Here is a 24,198-nt window from a genome sequence, read left to right as displayed (position 1 = left end):
CAAGTCCACCCCGGTATAAAATCATACATAAGATTTTTAGTGTTATAAGGGTGGTAAACTTACTACAACTGGTTTATGCATAAAATCTTAATATTTGCTTTGATGGGTTGAGATCCTGTACAAACAGTGCTAATTATAAGAACCGTAAGAACAGATCTGAACCATTAATAATTTAAATCAAGGGTTGATATTAATTATAAATAAAACTCTTATAATTAAAAATTACTACTAACAAATTAGGGGTAATTTTGTAAAATTGCTAGTCATTTGACCATTTTCCATTAAATACAAATTTCACCAAGGTTTTTTAAACTAAAATAACTTTTATATGCTTCATTATTTAAAAAAAAAATATATATCATAAAATCAAGTATTTTTTTATCTTTAATATGAGTACCATATTGCTATACTTTTTTTGTATTTATAAAAGTGATTTTTAAAAAAAGTTAACAAAAGGTGTTTTATGATTGTGCTGATAACGTGCTGATTATGTGTTAATTACAAAATAATACAAACAAACACCAAAAGTAGATATAATCAGCACATCTGGTGTGCTGATAATGGAGAACGATTGAGGATGTTGTGCTAATGTCGTTTATATTGATAATGGAGAACGATTGAGCACGATGTGCTGATAATGAAGAACAATTAAGGATGTTATGCTAATTATATAGTGTTGTGCTGATTATATTTTTTGTAATTATTTTTAATTAGTTATAAATATATATGGTCAAAAGGTCTAAATTACCCCTAAACTATTTTTTTATTGATGGACACTTGTCAATTTTGTGTTGGTTCTTACAGTTCTTACAAATTTAAGTGTTTGTATTTGATCCCACTCCTTGCTTTGATACAACTTAACATACGGAAACAAGTAACACATGAATATTAATAATAATAATTTAATTATATACTATAAACTCACAAGTAATAGAACATGCATATAAAATTACAATAATACCCCCTCCAGTCCAAACTTATGCTTCATGATAATAACTATATAGGGTCCAAAATCTAACCATCAAAGTTCAAAAGTCCACCCAGGAAGAGGGAAAGGATTGAGTTCTGCTTTCGCCATCTTCCAGATCTTGATCGACGCCTTCACACTGATCCCAGTCGCGTTGTTGAACAAAAACACCTTCGCAGCGTTGTAGATCGCCTTTGTTGGATACACTCTTGATGTCACCACGGTTCTCCCGTTTTGTGCAAATCCCTCCACTATCGAATGATCCACCTACGTTTAGTTATTATTATTAGATTTATCATTTATCTTTAAGTTTGCTTTTAATTATTTTATTTAAATATTACATTACATTAGATAAAGAGCATGAGGGGGGAATAGTGTCATGTAGTGGCCCGAATAAATTACGATTTTACTCATAGTTCAAAATTACTGTCTTGCCATCGTTGTAGCTTTTGACAAATTACAATTCTACCCCAGTCAAAATTACGATTTTGCTCCTAGTTCAAAATTACAATTTTGTCATCGTTTTGGCTTTTTAGCAAACCTATGGTAGTATTTTGTTTTAATTGGTTGTCTCGATGTAATTTTTATTCGCTAGTGATCGCTCATTGGTGATGACAAATTACAGTTTTGTCATCGTTTTAGTTGTTTTTCTAGCAAAACTATGATAGTGTTTTGTTTTAATTGGTTGAGAAATATTTAGCCTAGTGTTCCGCAACACGGGCAGGCATAAAACTAGTTAGGATAGTTATTGACGTTTTATTATATTTTATTATATATTATTATAGTTGGTATAAATTTTACGTACCAATAACCTCATATTGTACTTTTCGCCTGGGAGGACAGGAACACTGCTTCCGTACACCCATTTCCCTACGCTTACATCCTTGGATGATCTGCATAAGTTCGTTTATGTTCGTGAACTGACAAAAAAATGCGACACTTATTGAGAGGAGGAATATATAACGGATATCAAGCAAAGAAACCTTGTTTCATCGGCACAAAAGTAAGTTCGTGAGGTTCCATCGATATCTTTTGCGATATAGAAGTATACAGGAAGTTGTTCGGAGCGTTGGGCATCGGCTAGAACCACCACACCAAACGGTCCCAACGCACCCCTTGCAACCGAGCCTTCACTAGTCGTGCAATTGAATAGAACATCGGCCTCTAGCGTTGATTCCAACATCTTTTGGTCGATTTCGAATGTCGCAACTATATCCAACTGTGACAATTAAAACATACAAGAATACTGACATTCAATTAATAAATATGAGACATTTACTAAAGGAGTTATTTTTCTAAATGTGTTACACTTTTATGGTCATGTTACAACATTTAACACGTGTAGCATTGGAGTTTAGTAATCTGGCTGTTGATTTTCATAAACAAATGTTGGTTAAAGATTTTGTGTATTTATGGGTCTATATGTGAAATTATTTTTTACATAATATAGGGGTATAACACATTCAGAAAAAAATGATACTTGCATGGTAGTCTCTTAAAACGTTACCTGTGTGGCTGTGCCTATCTCAAGGGGAACGAGTGACCCGGGTCGAAGCTCCACGTCTTTAAATTCATCGTACGTTTTTGACCTAAGGTTTTCGGTTTCCTCGATTGGCCATTGAATCAAATTGGTTTTGGTTTTTGTGTCCAAAACGACGGTTCTTGGAATATTCTATAAAGAAAAAGGGGAATAGAGTTTTAATTTTAAAAAAAGTAAAAAGGAAAACTCACACATCCTCTAAATTACATTTTTTATAGTTGAAAACTACGTACCAAAATGTTAGCCCATCCCTTTGAAATGTCATACTTTTGGGGATCGGTTTCTCCAACATAGCCCCAAAGGACCCTCCTCTTCTTATGTTGGTCATAAAAAGTCTTGGACGCATAAAATTTTCCAAAATCATATCTTAATCCAATACCCACATCATTTTCCGGGTCATCCGGGTACCACTTATCATTCACCACATCATAACTTCCAATTGCATACCAATCATGGCGATCTTCATCCCCACTTTGTTTCAACACGTATTTAACATTTGGCCCGTTATCCACCATGTCCAACCCGTTTGTGTGTACGGTGGACACTGGGTAAAGATCAACACATTCCCACATACCAGTATGTGGGACTGCATGAAGCACCTCCTCTTTCAATTCAAAATGCGTAAAATTAGTGGTATGGTAAATCAAAGCACATCCAATAGTCTCGTTGTGCTTGGACCCCATTACCATTCTATATTCACCATCAGGGCCCAACCACAATGTGGATGGGTCCCGAAAGTCCTTGTAGCCCACTCCTGGTGGTGGGAACAAGACAGGGTTACCTTCATATTTTTTCCACTCTATAAGAAGGGGATCCGACGAGTTGACAGCGTATGCCAAGCATTGTACTTGGGAGAGATCGTACGCGTTGCCCGTGTAAAGCATGATGATTTGACCATTAGGGAGGACTGTAGCCGAACCCGTCATGACACCTTCGATGTCGTACCAATGGTCAGGAACCATGGCGAAAGGGAGATGGAACCAGTTGATCATGTCTTTCGATACCGAGTGGCCCCATGTGATGTTGCCCCAGATGGCAGATTCAGGGTTGTACTGATAGAATAGATGGTACCATCCCATGTGATACATTGGGCCTGTGTCACATTCAATCATGTCCATGTACTTTAGGAAATATTTCTAAGTTTGAAACATTTTATCCGTACAATAATTCAATATGTCATTATCACCAACCATAATCCTGTCTTTTTTTTCCTATTTATTTGTGAAACAGAACATATAATGTATGATCACGTATCAACCAAATTTGTTTATTTTTTACTCACAAACAATTTATTATTTCTAAGTTATTTTATTCCTATTATTATTTATATTTTAGTTAAAAACATAGCTATAAACCATAAAACACTTAACAAACTATATATTAAAATGTATATCAACATAATTATTGCTTACCATCAGGATCTAGAAGCCAGAATCACCCATGTTGTCAAGAATATGTCGCCAACATGAAAAAAAAAAAACATTAGAGAATTTGAATCAGTTCAAATAAACCTTAAAACACATAATAATTTAATATTATTACACATTAAACCTTTTTTAACTTATTTATTTTCCAACTATTTACTTGTATATAATAATATATCATATCAACTTACATGTTTTAACTTTATTTTTAATCAAATTAAATAACATATATGGTTAATTTAAATTACCTACATTTGAGGGACACATAACTTACATAATTAAAAAATGTAACTAGTAAATTTGGGAAGTGGTGATCAAAGGTGTTTTATAAAAAAAAAAGTTTTTTTTTCAAGTGGTTGAGTATTACAGTCCTATAGCGGGCACTGTTATATACTTTTAGAGGGTGTATGAATCAGTCGTTCTAAGAAAATTTAGCTTCGTACCACTAATGAAATTTTTGTCGGGTTGAAAATGATAAGCGGATCGTTGCCATTCAACCTCAGCACTCGAATCCAACTTTCCTGGAACCCGCTTCAGATCAATATTTGGCAACTGAGTTGCGAATGTGGTGGCCGCGGGTGGTTCATATGTTTGGTTGTTGATTAAAGCAACAAGAGCACATGTAACTAGAACCGAAACAAGGATCCCCGAAAGCACTTTTGCGATGGATAGACGACGAGTTGTCGGAGATCCGGTGAGTTCTGGGAGGTTTTCAGGGTCATCATGGAGAATGAGAGGGGTGGTGGTGGTGGATGAAGCCATCATGTGGTGGCAGGAGGGTTTTTTCTTTATTATGTACACGCACTTAAGTGTGTTGTGGTGTGTGAAGATGAGGGTTTATTAGTGAGGTTTTTATAGAAATTTTGGAGCAAGAAAATTCCAATTAAGAAAGTGACACCTTTTTCTTAGTCTATCATATAATCATATTCATGTAGTAGATGAACACGAATTAAGAAGTTTGTTAAGTTATTGTTAAGTTAGAATGGAAAATGTATAAACCGTTTCATTTTGTAAATTTGAGAAACATATATAAATAGAAATCAAAATATGAGTTAATTACTGTTTTCGTCCCTGTGGTTTGTCAAAAATAACTATTTCAGTCCATTAGTTTAAAAATTACGATTTCAGTCCCTGTGGTTTCACTTTCGTAACCATTTCAGTCCACCTCGTAACCATTCCAGTCCCTGTACTTAACAGAATAATGGATTGAAATGGTTACGAAAGTGAAACCACAGGGACTAAAATGGTTATGAAAGTGAAACCACAGGGACTGAAATCGCAATTTTTAAACTAATGGACTGAAATAGTGATTTTTGAAAAACCACAGGGACGAAAACAGTAATTAATATTGAAAACTAGACAGGAAGAACATGGTTTGGTGAGTAATGTTTCTTGAACCCACCTGAGGCTATTTTGGTTTTATATTTGTAATTTCCTTGGTTAATATGCTTATAAAAAATAAAATGGTAAGAAATGTAACCGAAAATTCCAACAAGTATTCTTTTTAACATAAATAAAACCGGGTTACAAGTTGAAGTCTTAATGAAATAAATCAAGATTCTAAGAGGTGTTTTCATGAGTGGAATTCGCAACTTGTTAAAATACGAAGTGGAAGAAGTGATTGCAAGTCATTTTCTAAAACAATTCTATATCATTGAAAATGAAAGACTCTTTGAATGCATTAATTATTCCCAGAATTGATATTTGAATTAAACAAATGATGGGTCCCCGTAACTTTATTTCTTCTTCTTCTTCTTCTTCTTTTTTTTTTTTTTTTTTTTTTGCAAATAATGTATATTTTATTCGTCAAACTTGTCACTAATGATAGATAATTAAAATGTAAAAAAGGAAAAGAAAAACTAAAATCACCCCTCATCAAGATTTATAATATCGGCCGAAGTGCCGAACAACATATAAACAAGTCTTTACTTACTATTAAAGGAGAGTTTACGCTGACTATCAGATTATGTGTCGGTCGCAGACATATGTTAACTCAACATTTCTTAGATCATTATTACATCATAATTAATCACTTTATTTATTTAAATTATATCATTTCATTTATTTAAAATAGATAAATAATGTAACCGCTTCATTTGAATTTCAAAATAGAGAAAAGAGGATTTTTATAAGGGGGATCAATTAATGTTTGCAGGCTTTGTACTGTGATATAACTCACTCATCTTCTCTTCCTCCTCTATAACTCAGTTTTCATGTTCAAAATATACTGTAATTTTCCATCTCCCAAGCCAAATAATTGGTCTCTGATTGCATTGCCGGTTTGTGAATTAGTCTGAACGTTGTAATCAGTATATGTATTTCCTCATTTTCATCGTTGTCGCTGTCCTCTCCGTCGTTGGCGGTAGAGGATGCGGTGGAGGTGGATGAGACTGATGCATGTGCGAAAGGTGAGGAGTCCGGTATGATTGATTGATCATTCACATGTTACCTCCGTTATATAGGGCTTTTGGCAGGAAGGCGATGTTAACATATCTGGATACGAGCCGACTAACATGCGAGTGATTCATCATAGGTAAGTTCATAGTTACTGATTTGGATTTATTTCGTGGAAAGGAACAAATCACGATCACAAATACGAGGAGGTATGCAGTTATCTCGCAAGTTACTCGGTTACAATTCCAGTTCTATACTTCTAAATCTAGCTTAGATCTGTTCGTTTCCAACTACCTGTTTTGCGTTTTGAAGTGAAAGTCTTATGTATGCTTAATAAGTAATTTGTTGTTTTTCTTAAATAAAAATAGTGTAATTACTTATAAATAGTTAATAAAAAAAACAAGTTATATTATTTTTTAAGAGCACAACAAATAAGTACCCACCACTATCTATAGAGGTTGTGATCTTTAACACTCTCGATTGATCACATAAAACCTAGAGAGTTTTTCATACAATATATTTACAGTCGAAATAAGCCAAGAATCTTCCTATTTAAACGTTTGCTTAGCATTTTCATAGCAAAGCATGTCACCTTTTCTTAAATAAAATTATAATAATACCTACAATTTTAAATAAAAATGAAGTTTACAAACTTTTAACAACGTATTGTTAAATAAACATTGTAAAGAAAAATGAAAAAAAAGACGGAATAATAACCACGGAGGGATGAGTACTTCTCAACTACTCCATAAACAATTTGCTTTTTCGATCCACTTTTAGCAAAAGAAAAATAATAATTATTATATATCAAACCACATCAATTGTTTGCGCCAGTCTACTTTGCGTGCTTTAGAGTTTTGCCACACATCTTTTTTGAGTGTTTTTGATTTGTCATATTCCTTTGTTTTTTTCTAATTTGTTATTTTTTTTTGTTTTTTTTATTTTAATTGCATTTTTATCCATTAAATAATTTACGTTCGTTTACTTTATAAAGTTATGGTATTGTATAGGTAACGGAATGAACCGTGTCGATACCAACCGAACAACGTCGATACCGGTATTCGGTTTTTATTGTTTTCGATGATGTAAAATACGTGTCGATATCCTTTTGGTCATATCACAAGTTCGGTACCGTTATCGGTATTCATTTTTATTGTTTTCGATGAATGTAAAACACGTATCGATATCCTTTTGGTCATATAATGACTTTATTTTTTTTATCTCTCTTTTGGTTGTTATAGCGAGTGCTGGTACCGTAACGAACCGAACAAACACCGACCGGATTCACACCATTCACGTTATCATTGCGTCTACGTTTTCAATTAAATTTTGTTAAAAGTCGGGTCGCCCCGCCGCAGAGCGCGGGTGCAACCAACTAGTTTATATCAAGTACATCAAAGAAACTCTAGCTAGTCGAGGAAATTACTTTTGAGTGTGCAATTGTCCCTTTCTTTTTTGATAGAGTTAAATGTTATGAATTTGGTAATTTTACTAGTTTAGTTCAAAGGTTTCATTGTTTGGCTGTAGGTCCAAAAAGGTTTTACTGTTGGCATTTTAGTCCACTGAGTTAACTTCGTCCATTTTTTCTGTTAACGAGAATAGCAATTCGGTCATTTTATATGTAATTCTCTTAACTAGAAGAGCAATTTGGTCATATAAAATGGTCGAATTACCTTTCTTGTTAACTAGGAAAATGGATGAAGTGAATCCAGTGGACTAAAATGGCAACGTTGAAACGTTTTTTGACCCACATGCGAAAAATGAAACATTTTGATTAAACTGGCAAAATGGCTCAAACTACAGGGATTAAAATGACATTTAACTCTTTTTTATATTCCATAAACCATAACTCATCTACACTATATATCTTCCCCCCTTTAAACCATTGACAAGACAAAACAAAATACAAGTTATATCATTGTACTCGGATAATCTTTATGCTCGAGACACATATCACACATACATTAGCGTAATCTTGCTATAAAATATACTAGATTTATAACTCAAAAAACACATTTAAGGTTGTACATTCATCAAAATAATACATTTACCAATTTCCCAGAAAATTTAAAATTTTATGTCATATCGGCGAAAATTGTTGTTATGGGCAAAGAAACACATGTACTGCCATCACAGACAGAACCAAGGGGGTCAAGAGAGTCTGTTGACCCTTAATCACTGAAATTTTACGAATTTTATGTATAAACCTGATGAAACAATGGTTAACCGGGTAGGGTTAACACACTTGTCTCGTCAAGAAGGGTTAATCCCTTCCTCTCGAGGATCGCTGGCTGGATCACCGGTGGTTGATCTCCTGCACAAGGAAACAAGCCGTGACTCGTAACAAGGAGGATGGGGTGGGGGGTGCTCCTTGTTACCACTCTCCGGCGTGAGAATCAGTAGTTTGCTTGGGAAGCAAAGTAAGATAGTAGTAGTAGTGAGAGAGTTGTGAAGAGATACCTCAAACCTGGTTTGGGGTTGGTATTTATAGCCGAGGAGTGAAAGAGGATGATGATGGATGGACTGACGACGTGCTGCACCTTTTCAGGTGTGTCAGGCTTGTCGGTTATGGAGGTTACGCCACGTCAGTCCATTGCTTATGTAGCTCTGACAGGTAACTGCCATTTGTGCCACTTGCACTGTGGTGTCAGTACCACTTGCTTGAGTGCATAGGATGCGGTGCAAGCCGCATCGCTACGTGCGGTAACATATGAAGTTACCGCGTCTCCTACTTGTGATCAAGGAATACGCGAGATGCGGTGCTAGCCGCATCGTCGTCTTGTCTGCATCCCTTGTCGTGACGAAAATGCCCGTATGGTGCGGTGTCAGCCGCACCGCTACGTTCATCTTCTTCTATGCCTAAGGTAAGGCTTTCTTGTATTGATAGAAGTGTTCACTGGATGCGGTGCGATGCCGCATCGCTGTGAATACTTCCGTTTTCATACACCAGATGTGATGCTATGTCGCATCACTCTACCGTTCTCATGTTCCATGTAAGTCCTCCTTCGTTACTAGATAGATTGGATTCAACCCTTGTGCCGACGCGTTCTCGCATGGGCACAAGTAGGTTGTTAGCTAGTGGGGGTTTTGATAAGGGTAATGGTCACTCGCGGTCGATGCTGACGCGAGATCTGGGACCATACCCCTTCAAGTCCCCCCAGTCTAGTGTTGCTGCCACATACAAGTTGTATGTGGGATGAGTACTGGACTATGGTGTTTGGAAGGTAGTTTGGAGTCTGGAGAAGATCCTAGACCATGTGTGGTCTTTTCTGTATGTAAATCAAGCTGGAGGTCTGGAAGGGTCATCTGACGCCTCTTCCGTATCGGTGAAGGAATCTTCGTCTGATGCGAGATTCTCAGCCGATTTATGTCACCAGGTGGCTTGCCACCTGTTGTTGTGCCGAAGGTCTCTTGGAGACCTTGTTAGTAATGCTGCACAAACTTCGAACCAACCTCTGAGATGGTGGTTTGAAGGTATGTAGAGGTTTCCCATCCTTTAAAGGTGGTCTTTTCTTCATACCAATTGTTGACTTGGTGCATGAAGAACAGAAAACTTTTGGACCAATCTTTGAGACTGGGATCAAAAGTTGTTGATGCTTGTAAGTGCTTTGCTCTAGCTCTATGTTCAGCATCTAGCTATGAGACGACGATCCCTTTTTTGTTGGGTTTTCGTGTTTGTCGTCATAGCTCTCTAGTAACCGCACGTTCTTTGCGGTTACCTCGTTGCGTCATTGTTGGCCATGTTTGGTCGAACAATGTATATTCGTACTATGGGTAAATAAACATGGTCATAGGCAAGGGTATGCCCACCATTGTTTATTCTATGCGGCCCATAGGCGGGCAAACAAAGTCATAAGCAGACTTGTTACCGCTGTTCGGACGCTTGTTGTTCGACGAGGGCTCGTTTAGAGCGCTTGTCTGCGTTCGTTTTGGAGCCACTTACCTTCCCGCTCCAATACCGAGTTTGCCTTGCAGTAGCATTGCTCGGTGATGTGGAGTGAGCTTGGCTCTTCCGTAGCAACCACTCTGCGGAAGCTATGGTTATGTCCGTAGCTCCTCGTGAGTGTCTGTGGTTTTGCATTACCACATTTGCTCGAAGCGGGTGTGGCTCTGATGTAGCTCTTGAAGGTTCAGGAGACAGGGTTGCTGATGTGCGTTCGCGTGCATTCCCTTCCTTCCTTTTGTTAAAGAAGGTGTTTATGTACCCTCTGCGGTTGTGAACCAGACAGGAGGGATTTGAAGCTTGAAGAGAATGAAGGCAATGCGGTTCCCCTGTGTCTGAGATGCGGTTCAGTCCAACGGACAACGCTGGTTCTGAGCATCTGACACACCTGAACGGGCTCGTGTGTGTCATGTCCGCATATTCCACGTGTGCTCGTGAGTAGTGCGGATAGGTATTATACCCCCTTATAGTGTAGAGATATATATTTTTACCTATTTTTAGGGGTATGTTAAAAAACGACATGCGGTATGGGTTATGGTGCGGTATACCAGAGAAACCGCATGCTGCTTATAATTGGATAATGTAGTCGCTTTTTGTTGCATACGTGGCTGATCTCACGTGTGAGTTGGTGGAAGTTGGTGAGATCTTCCTGGCATGTGCTGAAATGAAAGGACGTTTGCACTGCCCGAGGCATTAAATGCACTGTAGCGAAGAGTGTAAACGTCTCTTGTGTCAGGCGCGTGGGCGGCCACGCGCGCGTGATAACCGTCAACGGAAACGGCACTCGACACGTGGTGTCGTGCGATTCGCTCTTTTTGAACGTGATGATTTGTTTTCTCCCTCCGCATTAATTGCGATGGGTATATAAGGGGAAACCGTTCGTGGTTTCCCCTCACTTGTTTGAAATTTCAAAAATTTGCCGGTGAGAGAAACCTTGTTCTTTGTCTTCTCTGACGAAATTCCTTGAAGTTCCAGTGAGGGTTTTGGTTTTTCTACTCACGTTCTTTCTTATCTCTGATATTTTCTGATGGCTGAACCATCAAATCCACACATTGTGGAGGGTGAAAACCCTGAACAGCCGGTAGTATCGGCTGATGAAGACGAAGATGATGACGTTGACGTTCCCGGTGGTGGGTTACCGGTGTTGAAGTGGTCAAAGGGTGGTTTTAAACTCCTGATGGCCACTGTGCAGATAGCCAAAGATTGGGATGCTACCTACCCACAAGTGGGGGACACCGTTGCCGATGCTCCGGCCGGTTATATAACCTTGTCGGCTGATTTTTTCACCGACGGCAACCTTAGGTTGCCGGTGACGGTGTTTGTTGCGGAGGTATTGGAGTATTATCATCTTCATATCTCCCAACTTAGTCCTTTTGGGATGTTCCGCATTAGGAACTTTGAATACACATTCCGTGCCTATGGCTTGCCCATTACAGTGGAAAATTTCCGGCGGTTCTACCAGTTGACGGTGAACACCGGTTTTTTCTCGTTTACTCAAAGGCATGGGAGCTTGAAGTTGATGAGCCCCCTAAGGGTGTGACAGGCTGGAAGAAGAGGTTCTTCTATGTGAAAGCCTGCGCGGTCTATGCTACCATGTCTTTCAGGAATGTCAACGTTGGAGTTTCTGATGAAGATATTCCTGTTGCTACCGCAAAGACCGTGGACTGGTTCTCTAGGCTGCGGCCTATTGAACTCAAGAAGTTGGATAACGATCAACTGTGGATATTGCGGATGATGCTCTCGAGACCAGATAGGAAGGAAAGGCCCGTTTTGCGGGAAAAGGGTGGTGGTAAGCTCTTTACACTTTGTTATTTTCCTTACTTCCTAAGCCTTGTAGTAACCTGCATGCATGTATCAGCGGATGCGGTTGGCTTGTGGAGAATGTTTGAGCCCGATTTCGAGGGCCAGGTTGAACTGATTGCGGTTGAGCTGAAGAAAGGCTTCAACCTTGAAATTCTTAGCAACTTCCGCGTACCGTCGCGTGCGGTACTGGATGCCCCGGTGCTGGGAGACGCAAGAGGTATGTCGTACGTGGCATTAGTTTTTTCAGTTTATCTTTTTGACTGGTTTTGTTGATTGTGTTAATCCAAGTATCCTTGCGGATTTGGGGAAGTTTGAGAAACGCGTCCCCAAAAAGACTGTGGAGAAGAAAACGGTGAAGAAAACCGTGCGGGGTCGTGGCAAGGGGAGTGCTGAAGGCTCAGCTGCCCCTTCTTCAGTTTCTGAAGCCGCAGGTACCTATCGATCTTGTTCTCGGGGATATACCGATTACGTCGTAGTATCTGACACCCTTGAGGGTTTGGGTGTTATAGGTAGTGGTGCGGCTGCGGGTGGAACTGCTGTGGTTCCCCCCGTTGTTGGAGAGAAAAGGGGACCAGAGCAGAAGGCTGCTGGTGGTGGTGAACCGAAACGTCGGAGACTGCAGACCAAGAGAGTTGCTCCGGCGCAAAAGAAACCTACAGTTGCTGCTGGTAAGTATATCCCTTTTCCTTGTTTTGTATGTACAATAGGTGGGAATAATCATTAATGCTCTTTGTGTTGCAGAATCCCGAGATGCGGGGTATTCTTTCTTTGACTTCCCTGCGTCTCCTCCGCATACCGCTGCTGCGAGTGCGGGGGTATCGAAGGAGACTGTCGTGCCCCAGGAGCCTACGGTCCCTTTGGTTGGCCCGGTTCGCGATCCCCTCTTGGAGAAGACGGTGGAAACGACTGCTGACCGGATTTTTGACACTGTGGATTCCTCGGACAATCTGATCTCTCCTAATGAGGGTGATGGATTGGACTTGAGGTTTTCAGATGCCGGTAAGCAGAAGTCTGATGCTGAGGTGCGGCAGCAGGATGCTGAGCCGCAGAAGTCTCCTGCTGGTGAGAAGGGTAGCGGCTCGTCTGCTGGTTGTGCGGGTTATGATGGGCCTCCAATTCAGCCTGGGGAGTCTGAATTGGAGTATTACTACCGCACATACTCCCAGGGTCGCAGTATGGTGTATCACCGACCCCCCTGGACTGTTATGCAGGGGGACGATATTTCTAATGACCCTGCGGCATGCAAGGAGATTCTGGGTGGTCTGGGCACCCCTTTTGAAGTCGAGCGTGCCCGTGCCGCACCCCGAGAGCTGCGTATAAACCAGCTCTCAACAATGCTGGTAGGGACTTCCATTGTAGCAAATGCCATTTTGGAGGATTATAAGGTGCTGGGCCGCCGCGAGGAAGAAGCTGCTAGCATGCGGGCCGAGGCGGAGAAGTTGGTCGAGGCTACTCGTGCGGGTGCGGAGCAGCTCGAGAAAGACAAGGCTGCTTTTGAGAAGCAGAAGCAGACTTCTGAATGGGCTGCTGCTGCCCAGCTGAAACAGGTGCGTACCCTTGCTAAACTTCTTGCTGAAGAGCGCAAGAGTTGGAATGAAAAAAATGTCCAATGAGCGCAAGAAGTGGAATGCATCTTGGGCTAAGCAGAATAACATTCTGTTTCATGCTCGGAAGGAGTTGACAAATGCCAAGGCAGCGAACGCTACCTTGAGCCAGGAGAAAGCTGCGGCTGAGGCCATTTCTGTTAAAGCGCTGCAGGCGAAGGCCGACGCCCTGAAGGCGCTTGAAGAGGCCAAAGAAGCCGGGGCTCGTGCCGCGAAAGCCCTTGAGGAGGCTGGAGAGAGGGAGAGCCGTGCTTCTAAGGCTCTTGAAGAGGCGAATGCGGAGCGCATTCGTTTGGACAAAGTTGTTGCCAGCCTGCAGGTATGTTTCTTTAACTGTGTTACTTTCTTCCTTGTTTCGTAAATGTTTATCGTGTAAACTGTTTGCTATTTTTTGACAGGCTGAGGTTCAGGCCCGGGAGGTCGCGGTTACAGACCTTACTGCCCGCGTGTCTGTTGCGGAAAAACGGGCTGACGCCGCTGCTGAGGCCAAGGATGCCTTGGTGTCCTCTTTTAACCAGCTGGAGGCTGACCGTGAGTGGTTGCGGACTCACGGTATCGCGCGTGTAAGTATCCGTTACCTTTACATTTGCTTGGATTAGTATTCAAGACTTATGATCCTTTTATTGCAGATTGTTGAGGCTATCATGAATGCCCCTGAGACCGCGGCTGGTTTGGATCTAGTCAGGGATCGCGCGCGTGATGCAGGCTTTAAAGCTGGTTATAACCGCTGCATTGGGGATATCAATGTATTATCCGCAGGCGGTTATACTGATAAGCGATCCGGGTTCCATGGTGTGGACACCGAGTCGCTTCTTAAAGCGGCCGAAGTCTCCTTTTATGATACGCCCCTTGCCTGTGTAGGGGAACTGGACGATTGTTTGGAGGCTGCGGACTATGTTGACCGCTTGCGGATGCTTTATCCGGATGTGGAAGAGGAAGAACCCGCTGGTGGTGCCGGAGGAGATGCGGGGACCAGCGGTACAAAATAGGGTTTAGGTTGGCTAGTGTGCCTCCTTTTTGTATTCCTCTTGTATAGAATAGGAACTTTATGTAAATTCATTAAGCATCATGTGGGTGCTTGAATTTTTTGAATACAAAGTTTCTTTGTTCAGTTTGTATAAGTGTTTTTAATTCTTGCATGTCTGAACGTATGTATGCGTAACTTTACCCATTTATGAACGGGGTCAAGTATACTCCATACTTTTGTTGTATGAGTACGCATCAATTCTATTATTTACCGTGTGAGGGTTTTAGAATTGCTTAAGCTTTGTAAAAGCTTATATATCCGGAACTCTACCCATTTGTGAATGGGGTCAAGTGTGCTCCATACCTTTGTCGTATGAGTCCGCGTCAATTCCATTGTTTACCTTTTTGGGCTCAGGAATTGTGTAAGCTTTGTAAAAGCTTATATGTCCGGAACTCTATCTATTTGTGAATGGGGTCGAGTGTACTCCATACCTTTGTCGTATGAGTCCGCGTCAATTCCATTGTTTGCCTTTTTGGGCTCAGGAATTGTGTTAAGTGTTTAACAAAAACTTGTTTATCCGGCCGGATAAATATGCAAGTCTTTTTGCCTTTTGCTGGCCTATTACAATATTTGTGTGTGGTTACCACTTTGTATGGGTATCGCTAATGAAGATTTTGCCAATCTGTTTTTGGGATACCGCAAAGTGGAACACGCATTTGTAATAGTAATAACAAACAGTAATGTATCAAATTGCTTATTTATTTATTTGCAAATGGCCAGCGGCCCGATAGGTTACATAGAGAAATGTAAGAACATGGCTTACATATAACAGCGTCGAAGCTGTTGTGCATTCCATGTGCGTGCGATAGGTTCGCCTTCTAGTGTTTGCAATTTGTACGCGCCTTTCCCTAAGACCTCTTTGATGAGGTAGGGTCCTTCCCACTTGGGGGCGAGTTTGCCTGGGCGCTCGGCATTAGATGCCTCATTGTCGTGTAGGACGTAGTCTCCTGGGTTGAAAGTACAAACGCGGACGCGCGCGTTGTAGTATTTTTCAAGTTTGAATTTATATTTGGCCTCGTTGATGGCAGCGTTTTCGCGCCTTTCTTCCAAGAGGTCCAAATCGATCCTGCGTTCCATGTTGTTGTTTAGTTTTTCAATAGCCAACATTCTAGGAGAGGAGAGACCTACTTCTGCGGGGATCACCGCTTCTGAACCGTAGACTAGGCTGAAGGGTGTTTCCCCATTGCTTGTTTTTGGGCTTGTACGGTGAGCCCATAAGATACTTGGGAGTTCATCGACCCAGCCACGTCTGGCCGTTCCCAACCGTGCCTTGATCCCTTCGACTAGGCTTTTATTGATACTCTCGACTTGGCCGTTCCCTTGCGGGTGTGCGACTGATGAGAATATGTGCTCAATATGTAGTTCTTTTAGCCATTTTTGGAATTCGTCGGCAGCGAAGTTGGTGTCGTTATCGGTGACAATGCACATTGGTAAACCGAAACGGCAGATGATGTGTTCCCAAATGAACTTCCTTGTTATCATAGCAGTGGTTGAGGCGAGTGGTTTTGCTTCCACCCATTTTGTGAAGTAATCAACCGCTACGATGATAAATTTAACCGCACCTGGAGCGTCAGGGAATGGTCCCACCACGTCAATTGCCCATTTCTGAAAGGGCCATGCAGTTGTGACGGGGACTAAGTTGTTCTTTGGCCGTAAGGTTTTTGGGGCATGACGTTGGCAGTCAATGCACTTGCGCAACTCTTTGACGGCGTCCAGGTGCATGCCGGGCCAGTAATACCCGGCATTCGTGATTTTGGCCACTACAATGCGTGGTCCAGCATGTATGCCACATATGCCCTCGTGTATCTCTCGAATGAGGTATATGGCATCCTGGGGGTTGACGCATCGTAGTAGTGGCCCGAGGTATGATTTGCGGTACAAGATACCGTCTCCCATTTGATAATGGCACGCTTTGTATTGGAGCTTGCGTGCCTCTGATTTGCTTTCGGGAGTCACACCAGATTGTAGATATGCGATAATAGGTGTCATCCATGATGTTGAACCGTATTGAATGACGTTGACTTGGCGCAGGGGTACCGAAGGATTTTGCAAGATTTCGATGCGTATCTCCTTTGCCAAGTGTTGGAAGCTGGTAGATGCAAGTTTTGATAGTGCATCTGCAGACTTGTTTTCGCTTCGATTAATATGGTGAATATTGAACGAAGCGAATTTGGATTTTAGTTGCAGGGCTTGCTCGAGGTAGAGGATCATGATATCCCCTTTTGCGGCATAGTCGCCGCGTACTTGGCCTGCAATTAACAAAGAGTCGACGTGTGCTTCCAGATGTTGCACGCCGATTTTGATTGCTAAACGTAGCCCCGCTAACAGGGCCTCATATTCTGCCTCGTTGTTTGTGCTTTTGAATTCGAGGCGGATTGCATATGTAAGCTCTTGGCCGTCGGGGCTGACGAGTCGCAGACCTGCACCCGCACCTTCGTCGTTGGAGGCACCATCTGTGAATAGTGCCCATGTCTCGGAGGAGGATGGCGTTGGTGCAGGAGTTTGTGCTTCTTCGCATTCTTGGATGCGATTCACCGGTACTTCGGCGGCGAAATCAGCTAAGATCTGGCCTTTAATCGCGGGGCGCGGTTTATAGTGTATCGTGTGCGCGCCCAGCTCAATTGCCCATTTTGCTAATCTCCCAGAGATGTCGGGTTTGGAGAGGATCGGGCCGATCCTGTAATTGGTTAGCACTGTGATGACGTGGTTTACGAAGTAGCGTCGCAACCGTCTTGAAGCGTGCACTAATGCTAGCACCAATTTCTCCATTATTGAGTATCTCGTCTCTGGGTCGTTGAGCATCTTGCTGATGTAATAGATGGGTGTTTGAACCCCCTTTCGCTCCACTATTAATACCGCACCCACCGCGTTATCCGCGGCGGATAGGTATAGTATGAGTGGCTCATCCTTGCGTGGTGCGGTTAGAGTTGGGAGTTGTATCAAACACTCCTTCATTTCCCGGAAGGCCTGTTCCGCCTCTGCGGTCCATTGGAATTGTTCTTTCTTTGAACAGCTCCGCAGGGTCTTGATGAACGGATAAGACTTAGCTGCATGGTTGGCTAAGAATCTGTTGAGTGCCGCTAGCCTGCCGGCTAGCCGTTGCATATCCTTCATCGATGAAGGCGATGGCATGCGCTCGATCGCCTGGACTTTCTCCGGGTTTACCTTGAATCCATCTTTAGTCACGATGAACCCAAGGAATTTGCCTTCTTCCATTCCAAACGAGCATTTCCCTGGATTGAGCTTTATGTTAACGCTTCGCAGAGTTTGGAATGTTCTTTCAATATCTGTGAGCATGGTATCTTCTTCCATGCTCATGACGACCAGGTCGTCCATGTAGATCTCGACACTTTTGCTTATTTGCCCGCGGAAAGTGTCGTTCATCAACTTTTGGTAGGTTGAGCCCGCGTTGCGCAACCCAAACGGCATCTTTGTGTAACAGTAATTTCCGGTGGGAGTCCGGAATGCCGTTTTGTCCTCGTCCTCGATTGCCATTTGTACTTGATGGTACCCTTTGTAGCAATCGAGGAAACACTTCCACCTGAATGGTGCGAGATTATCGACTTTTTCGTCGATTTCTGGAAGCGCGTAACAATCCTTGGGGCAGGCTTTGTTAAGGTCTTTGTAATCGACGCACATGCGCCAGCCCCCGGATGGTTTTTCTACCATGACTGGGTTGGATAACTACGTCTGGTATTTGACTTCCCGCAGGATGCCTGCGGAGAGCAGTTCTTCGATCTGCTCTTGCATCGCCTGATTTTTAGCTGACCCAAGGTGGCGTTGGCCTTGGATCACTGGCTTGATACCTGGCAAGGTATTCAAGTGATGTTGCGTAATATCACGTGGGACCCCGGTCATGTCTGCGAGTGTCCACGCGAAGATGTCCTGGTTACTGAAGAGAAGCTGCTTCAGTTGCGCTTTTGTGGTCGGGGATAAGGCGTGACCCAATGTGACCTTTTGTTCTGGGTATCTCGCGTTGAGAACCCACTTTTGTGGTTGGTCGTTGGGAGTGGGCCTTGCGACCTTGGTCGGACGTACTTCGTCCGACATCATGACGTCCCTGCGGGCATGGATTATCGCGACCCCCGATTCGGTTGGGAAACCAACCGCAGAGTGGGGGACGGACGTAATCATATTGAAATCTCCTTGGAATTCTCTCCCGGGGAGTACGTCATATCTGGAGGTGTGAGGTAAAACCATGAAGTTTACCTCTTCTGTCCTTGTGCGGTTTCCGCTGGAAAGACGCACAGGGAAAGTAATCTGGCCTAGGGGAAAGACAGTTTCCCCTGCGAACCCGGTTAACGGGTAATCTACTGCTTGCAACCGATCTTTGTCCTCCTGGTCGAACTGGTTGAAGCATTGTTCGTAGATTATATCAGATGTACTGCCCGGGTCGATGAATAGACGCTCGGTGCAGTAGTGTGCCAGTTGGCCTGAAATGACGACGGCGCGCCTATCGCGCGGTCCGCCTCGGACTTTTGGAAAGACGACTTGCTCGTTTTTCCAGTCACATTCCGGCCTTCTTGCCGCTTTTCGCGACCTGCCCTTGCCTCCGTGGATCATGTGGGTGGAAGCCACGTGCATGGTTCTCTTCCCGGAGGAGGTACCTTCGCCATGAGGGGTAATGCGCTTGGTGGGTTTTTGCCCACCTAGCAAAAGATGTTGCAGTTTCCCCTCCTTTAAGGCGCGCTCAATCTCCAGTCGGAGACTGATGCAGTTGTTGGTAGTGTGGCCCGAGTCCTTGTGGTACTCACAATAGAGTGTGAGGTCCTGATTTTTCTTGGACTTCATTGGTTGGGCCGGTCGCAAGAACTGTGGGTCCGCAAGGAAGACCTCACTTGGCGACATGGTGATCTCGGTCCAGTTGCGGTCCCGAGATTCTTTTTTTGACGCCCGACTGTCTCGGGGGGGGGGGGGGGTTGTAGTTCTTTGGGTCGAACGTGTTGGTTCGCGGGAAGTATGGTTTGCAAATATCACGATTTTCAACGTCCCGGTTGCGTTTATTGTTACGCTTGGACCCTTGGTGGGATGTTTCGGCTTGGGGCTTTGCCTTTGTCACATGCGGTTTAAGTGACCGCTGTGTCTGGGCGTATGTCTTGACCGCGGTAATGACATCTTCCCATTTTTTGGGCAAGCCCTCCTTGCCATAGATGGTCATGATCATCTCTCTGTCTTTGACGGCCCGGATGAAGTGGTTTCGTGCCATCTGGTCTGCCACGTCACCTATCTCCAGGCACTCTTTATTATATCGGACGACGAATGCTTCGAGCGATTCGTCGTCCCTTCGCCAGATGTTCATGACGTCCAACGAATCTCGTTCGTGGCGTCACTGCTGGCAAAAATGGGCGAGGAACTTGGTACGCAAGTTCTCGAATGAATCCAGTGATCCCACTGGCAAAGAATCGAACCATGCCCTTGTCAGGCCCGTAAGGGTCTGGGGGAAAAAATTACACCAAGTGGGTTCATCCCACTGGCCGTTGATGCCCGCGCCCATGAAGATGTTCATGTGGTCGTCCGGGTCGGTCGAACCACTGTATTTCCCAACGTTGAATGGAAACTTTGTCGTGGTAACATGGGCGTTGGCAATCCGCGTGCCGAACTTGGAATTTTCGGCCGCTGCCTTTGGCCTGTATGGCTCGTTCGCAGGACGCTTTGCCGCCCTAAGGTATGTGTTGCGGGGGTGACTGGGAGGAACATAGTTGCGTCCTCCCGGTCTGCTACTTGTGTCATGCGAATCACCGCGGTAGCTATGGTCGTCAGGGTCGGTGTGACCGTACCCTTCGGTGTATGGTTGTGGGCCCAATCGGCTCTGAATGCCTGGGCCGCGTCTAGAGGTTGATCGCCTCCTGTCCTCGCCATGGGGGCCAAGACGGGTATGTACCGGTCCTCTGGTGTGGGACCCGTATGAGGAATCGTCCTCGTTGAGGGTGTGGACCGAACAGTAAGACGATCCCCGTTCTTCACGTCGGCTTCTTGAAGCCGGGCGTGAATGTATCCTGCCGTCGTATTGTAAAATACGCTCAACAGGGGTGTGCGGTGCTGGGGGAAGCCCAGCTCGTATATTCGCTTCAGTACAAGCGCGGTTGTATGCTGCGGTCAGCGTGACTGCTTGCTGCTCGTACCAGGCATGAATGGTCATGCCTGGTGGGATCACAGATGGGAATTGTGATAAGTCATGTCCAAACATAAAGGAGGGGCTCCTTTGTGTGGACGTGCCGATGTGTCCGGGTTGGGAGGTCGAGGCATTGACCCCTACCGGGTTTGGGATTGGAGGATTTTGGTTATCCGCAGTGTTGTTTTGGTGATCAGTCATGATCGTGAGAGAGGAAAAAGGATGGTTTAGAAAATGCTAAGAGTAGCGGTGGGCGCCAATGATGAAACAATGGTTAACCGGGTAGGGTTAACACACTGGTCTCGTCAAGAAGGGTTAATCCCTTCCTCTCGAGGATCGCTGGCTGGATCACCGGTGGTTGATTTCCTGCACAAGGAAACAAGCCGTGACTCGTAACAAGGAGGATGGGATGAGGGGTACTCCTTGTTACCACTCTCCGGCGTGAGAATCAGTAGTTTGCTTGGGAAGCAAAGTAAGATAGTAGTAGTAGTGAGAGAGTTGTGAAGAGATACCTCAAACCTGGTTTGGGGTTGGTATTTATAGCCGAGGAGTGAAAGATGATGATGATGGATGGACTGACGACGTGCTGCACCTTTTCAGGTGTGTCAGGCTTGTCGGTTATGGAGGTTACGCCACGTCAGTCCATTGCTTATGTAGCTCTGACAGGTAACTGCCATTGGTGCCACTTGCACTGTGGTGTCAGTACCACTTGCTTGAGTGCATAGGATGCGGTGCAAACCGCATCGCTACGTGCGGTAACATCTGAAGTTACCGCGTCTCCTACTTGTGATCAAGGAATACGCGAGATGCGGTGCTAGCCGCATCGTCGTCTTGCCTGCATCCCTTGTCGTGACGAAAATGCCCGTATGGTGCGGTGTCAGCCGCACCGCTACGTTCATCTTCTTCTATGCCTAAGGTACGGCTTTCTTGTATTGATAGAAGTGTTCACTGGATGCGGTGCGATGCCGCATCGCTGTGAATACTTCCGTTTTCATACACCAGATGTGATGCTATGTCGCATCACTCTACCGTTCTCATGTTCCATGTAAGTCCTCCTTCGTTACTAGATAGATTGGATTCAACCCTTGTGCCGACGCGTTCTCGCATGGGCACAAGTAGGTTGTTAGCTAGTGGGGGTTTTGATAAGGGTAATGGTCACTCGCGGTCGATGCTGACGCGAGATCTGGGACCATACCCCTTCAAAACCAAGTTTTTTTTATAAGGAAAACACCATTAGACCTTCTACTGTAGCTGCTAGAGATCAAAGATAACCATACGAAGACCTCTCGACTAAAAAGTTATGGTTCAATCAGGTCGTACGTAGTGGGGCGTCATGGGGGGATTTTTTGAGCTATAGCGCCCGCCACACCATTACAGGCGGCGCTATGGGGTAGTTTTTTGATGTCAGCGCTATGTTCATAGCGGCGTGAAGGATTTGCAAACCTTTCCCCCCACTCACACACATATATATACATACATACATATGTATGTATATATAATTGAAGGGGTTATTAATTAATTGAGTAATGATGAGGTCGGAGATTTATGACTACGGGCTCTATTGACATAACGTCCCATAAAACGTCTACGTAGTATGACACGACACATGTCGTATAACGCCTACACATGGCCTCAATGGGTTGAAAATGGGATAATTCTCCAAGGCATTCATGGAAACATGTGTAGATAATACTTACATTTTATAATAATAATAATAATTTTGTTATGTACATGAAGTTTTTAGATTTTTTTAGCATACTTCTTCAATGTAAAGTTGTACGTTTATTATGTTGTCCCTAGATAAACAAGATTTGACAACCTTATCTCTAAAAACTTTTGGTGTGTTACTACCTAGATACACAATTCTTGTTCAAGTTTAAAAATCAACGGACCAAGAAAATGAAGAAGCTCCAAGACATAATTACGAAAACACTACTCACCAACCTTTCAAAATCACAATTGGAGATAACAAAACGTTGCAAATTTTTCATCAAAACAACCATCATTAATACATTGTGTTGTTACATTTTGAACCTTAACTTTTATGTCCATGTTTAATATTAAATTCTTATATGTTATACATTGCTATTTGATAAAATATGTTATATGTGAAGAAATAATGTTAATATATGATTGTTTTTTTAAATGATCTTTGAATTTTATGTATAGTTTTATTTCTTATGAGACTTGTTATAATTCTATAGTTTTAGTTCAAGAGATCCTAACTCCTTGCACTTGCGGCCTAAACTAGGACCAAGCCGACTACACACACATACACTCTAGTCAGCGGTTTTAGAGGGAAGAACACCGGTCTTTCGGTATGTTCCATAGAACAAAACGATAGAAAACAGAGATATATGGAAACTCCTTAACCAAGTATTTGTTAAAATGTCTTCCTTTCTAATTTCATTGTTTACAACCGCATAATAACACGCCTACCTGCCATCCATTTCTACATATTTTCTAAGATGTTTATAGTTTGTGTTTCGAGGAAGCTGGTTTCCTCGTTTTGATTCTCTTTGGTCAACCTAAGACCAGATCAAAATCAAAATGGTCAAATCCAAACAAAAAAACAAATTTGAATCACGTATGGTTTCGCTTTTTGAACTATAAAAACAAAATTTTAACAAGATGAGTGTTCACTTGTTCACCGGTTTGGGTTTTGGATTTCTCGGTTTTATAATAGGTTAAATGTTAATTGCATTTTATAAACATATTTAAAAGAAAGCCCATATCCCAATATATTTAAAATTTGGTTTCCTGGGCTAACCGAAATGATTTGTTTAACTAATTCTAGCTTTTACCTTAATTCTAATTCTAGCTATAAATTCGGTTTGATTTTTGATTTGCTTTTACCCAATGTTTTAAAAACCGGTTCAAACCGGCCGGTTGTACCGGTTTAACCGTCCGGTAGAACCAGTTAAACTGTCAGGTATACCCGGTTGAACCGTTTCTGAGCCAAATACAATACGGTATAAAAACCAGATTTTAAAACATTGCTTTTACCTTAACTTTGGCTTCCGGTCTTGAAGCATAATAAATTTAATTTTATAATCGTTTTTTTATAATCATTTTTTTTAGTTATTTGTTGAATATATTTTTTAAACATATCATAATTCAGAAAGGGTTGGCGGCGCAGCTTTTCGACCCCAAGGGGGCAGGGGTTTGTGTTCGGGAGGTTGGGGTTTGCAATGCAGAAAGGGTTGGCGGGGCAGCTTGTTGCTCGTCTACCTTCTGTTTTGATGTAACTTAACAAGTTTTCTGGTTATATCAATCGTTTGTTTCATGTTAAAAAAAAAAAAAAAAAAAAAAAAAAAAAAACTTACAATAGTGGATCATAATTTATTTTATTATTTGAATTGAAATGAAACAACACAAGTTCGT

General features: G+C 42.7%; 1 protein-coding gene across 1 annotated transcript; it reads right to left on the bottom strand.

The window, feature by feature from the left end:
* Nucleotides 1-875: 875 nt before the first annotated feature.
* On the bottom strand, nt 876-4,772 carry LOC110869032 (beta-fructofuranosidase, soluble isoenzyme I). Its single transcript, XM_022118330.2, has 7 exons — nt 4,375-4,772; nt 3,920-3,928; nt 2,741-3,600; nt 2,475-2,639; nt 1,951-2,186; nt 1,773-1,860; nt 876-1,234 (listed from the first exon to the last, which is right to left on the bottom strand). The coding sequence occupies exons 1-7, from the start codon at nt 4,694-4,696 to the stop codon at nt 1,022-1,024; spliced, it is 1,893 nt and encodes a 630-aa protein (XP_021974022.1). The 5' UTR covers nt 4,697-4,772; the 3' UTR covers nt 876-1,021.
* Between the last annotated feature and the right edge of the window lie 19,426 nt (nt 4,773-24,198).

The sequence above is a fragment of the Helianthus annuus genome, chromosome 7 (genome assembly GCF_002127325.2).
Source record: "Helianthus annuus cultivar XRQ/B chromosome 7, HanXRQr2.0-SUNRISE, whole genome shotgun sequence".
Taxonomy (NCBI): domain Eukaryota; kingdom Viridiplantae; phylum Streptophyta; class Magnoliopsida; order Asterales; family Asteraceae; genus Helianthus; species Helianthus annuus.
This window is presented reverse-complemented; position numbering and strand designations above follow the sequence as displayed.

What these genes read in the sequence shown, in the direction of transcription:
- LOC110869032 (XM_022118330.2), bottom strand. Translation starts at nt 4,696, where the DNA reads ATGATGGCTTCATCCACCACCACCACCCCTCTCATTCTCCATGATGAC. An exon ending in AGGGATGGGCTAACATTTTG is followed by an intron (nt 2,640 to 2,740) that starts GTACGTAGTTTT and finishes TTTTCTTTATAG; the next exon opens with AATATTCCAAGAACCGTCGT. An exon ending in TTTTGTGCCGATGAAACAAG is followed by an intron (nt 1,861 to 1,950) that starts GTTTCTTTGCTT and finishes GAACTTATGCAG; the next exon opens with ATCATCCAAGGATGTAAGCG.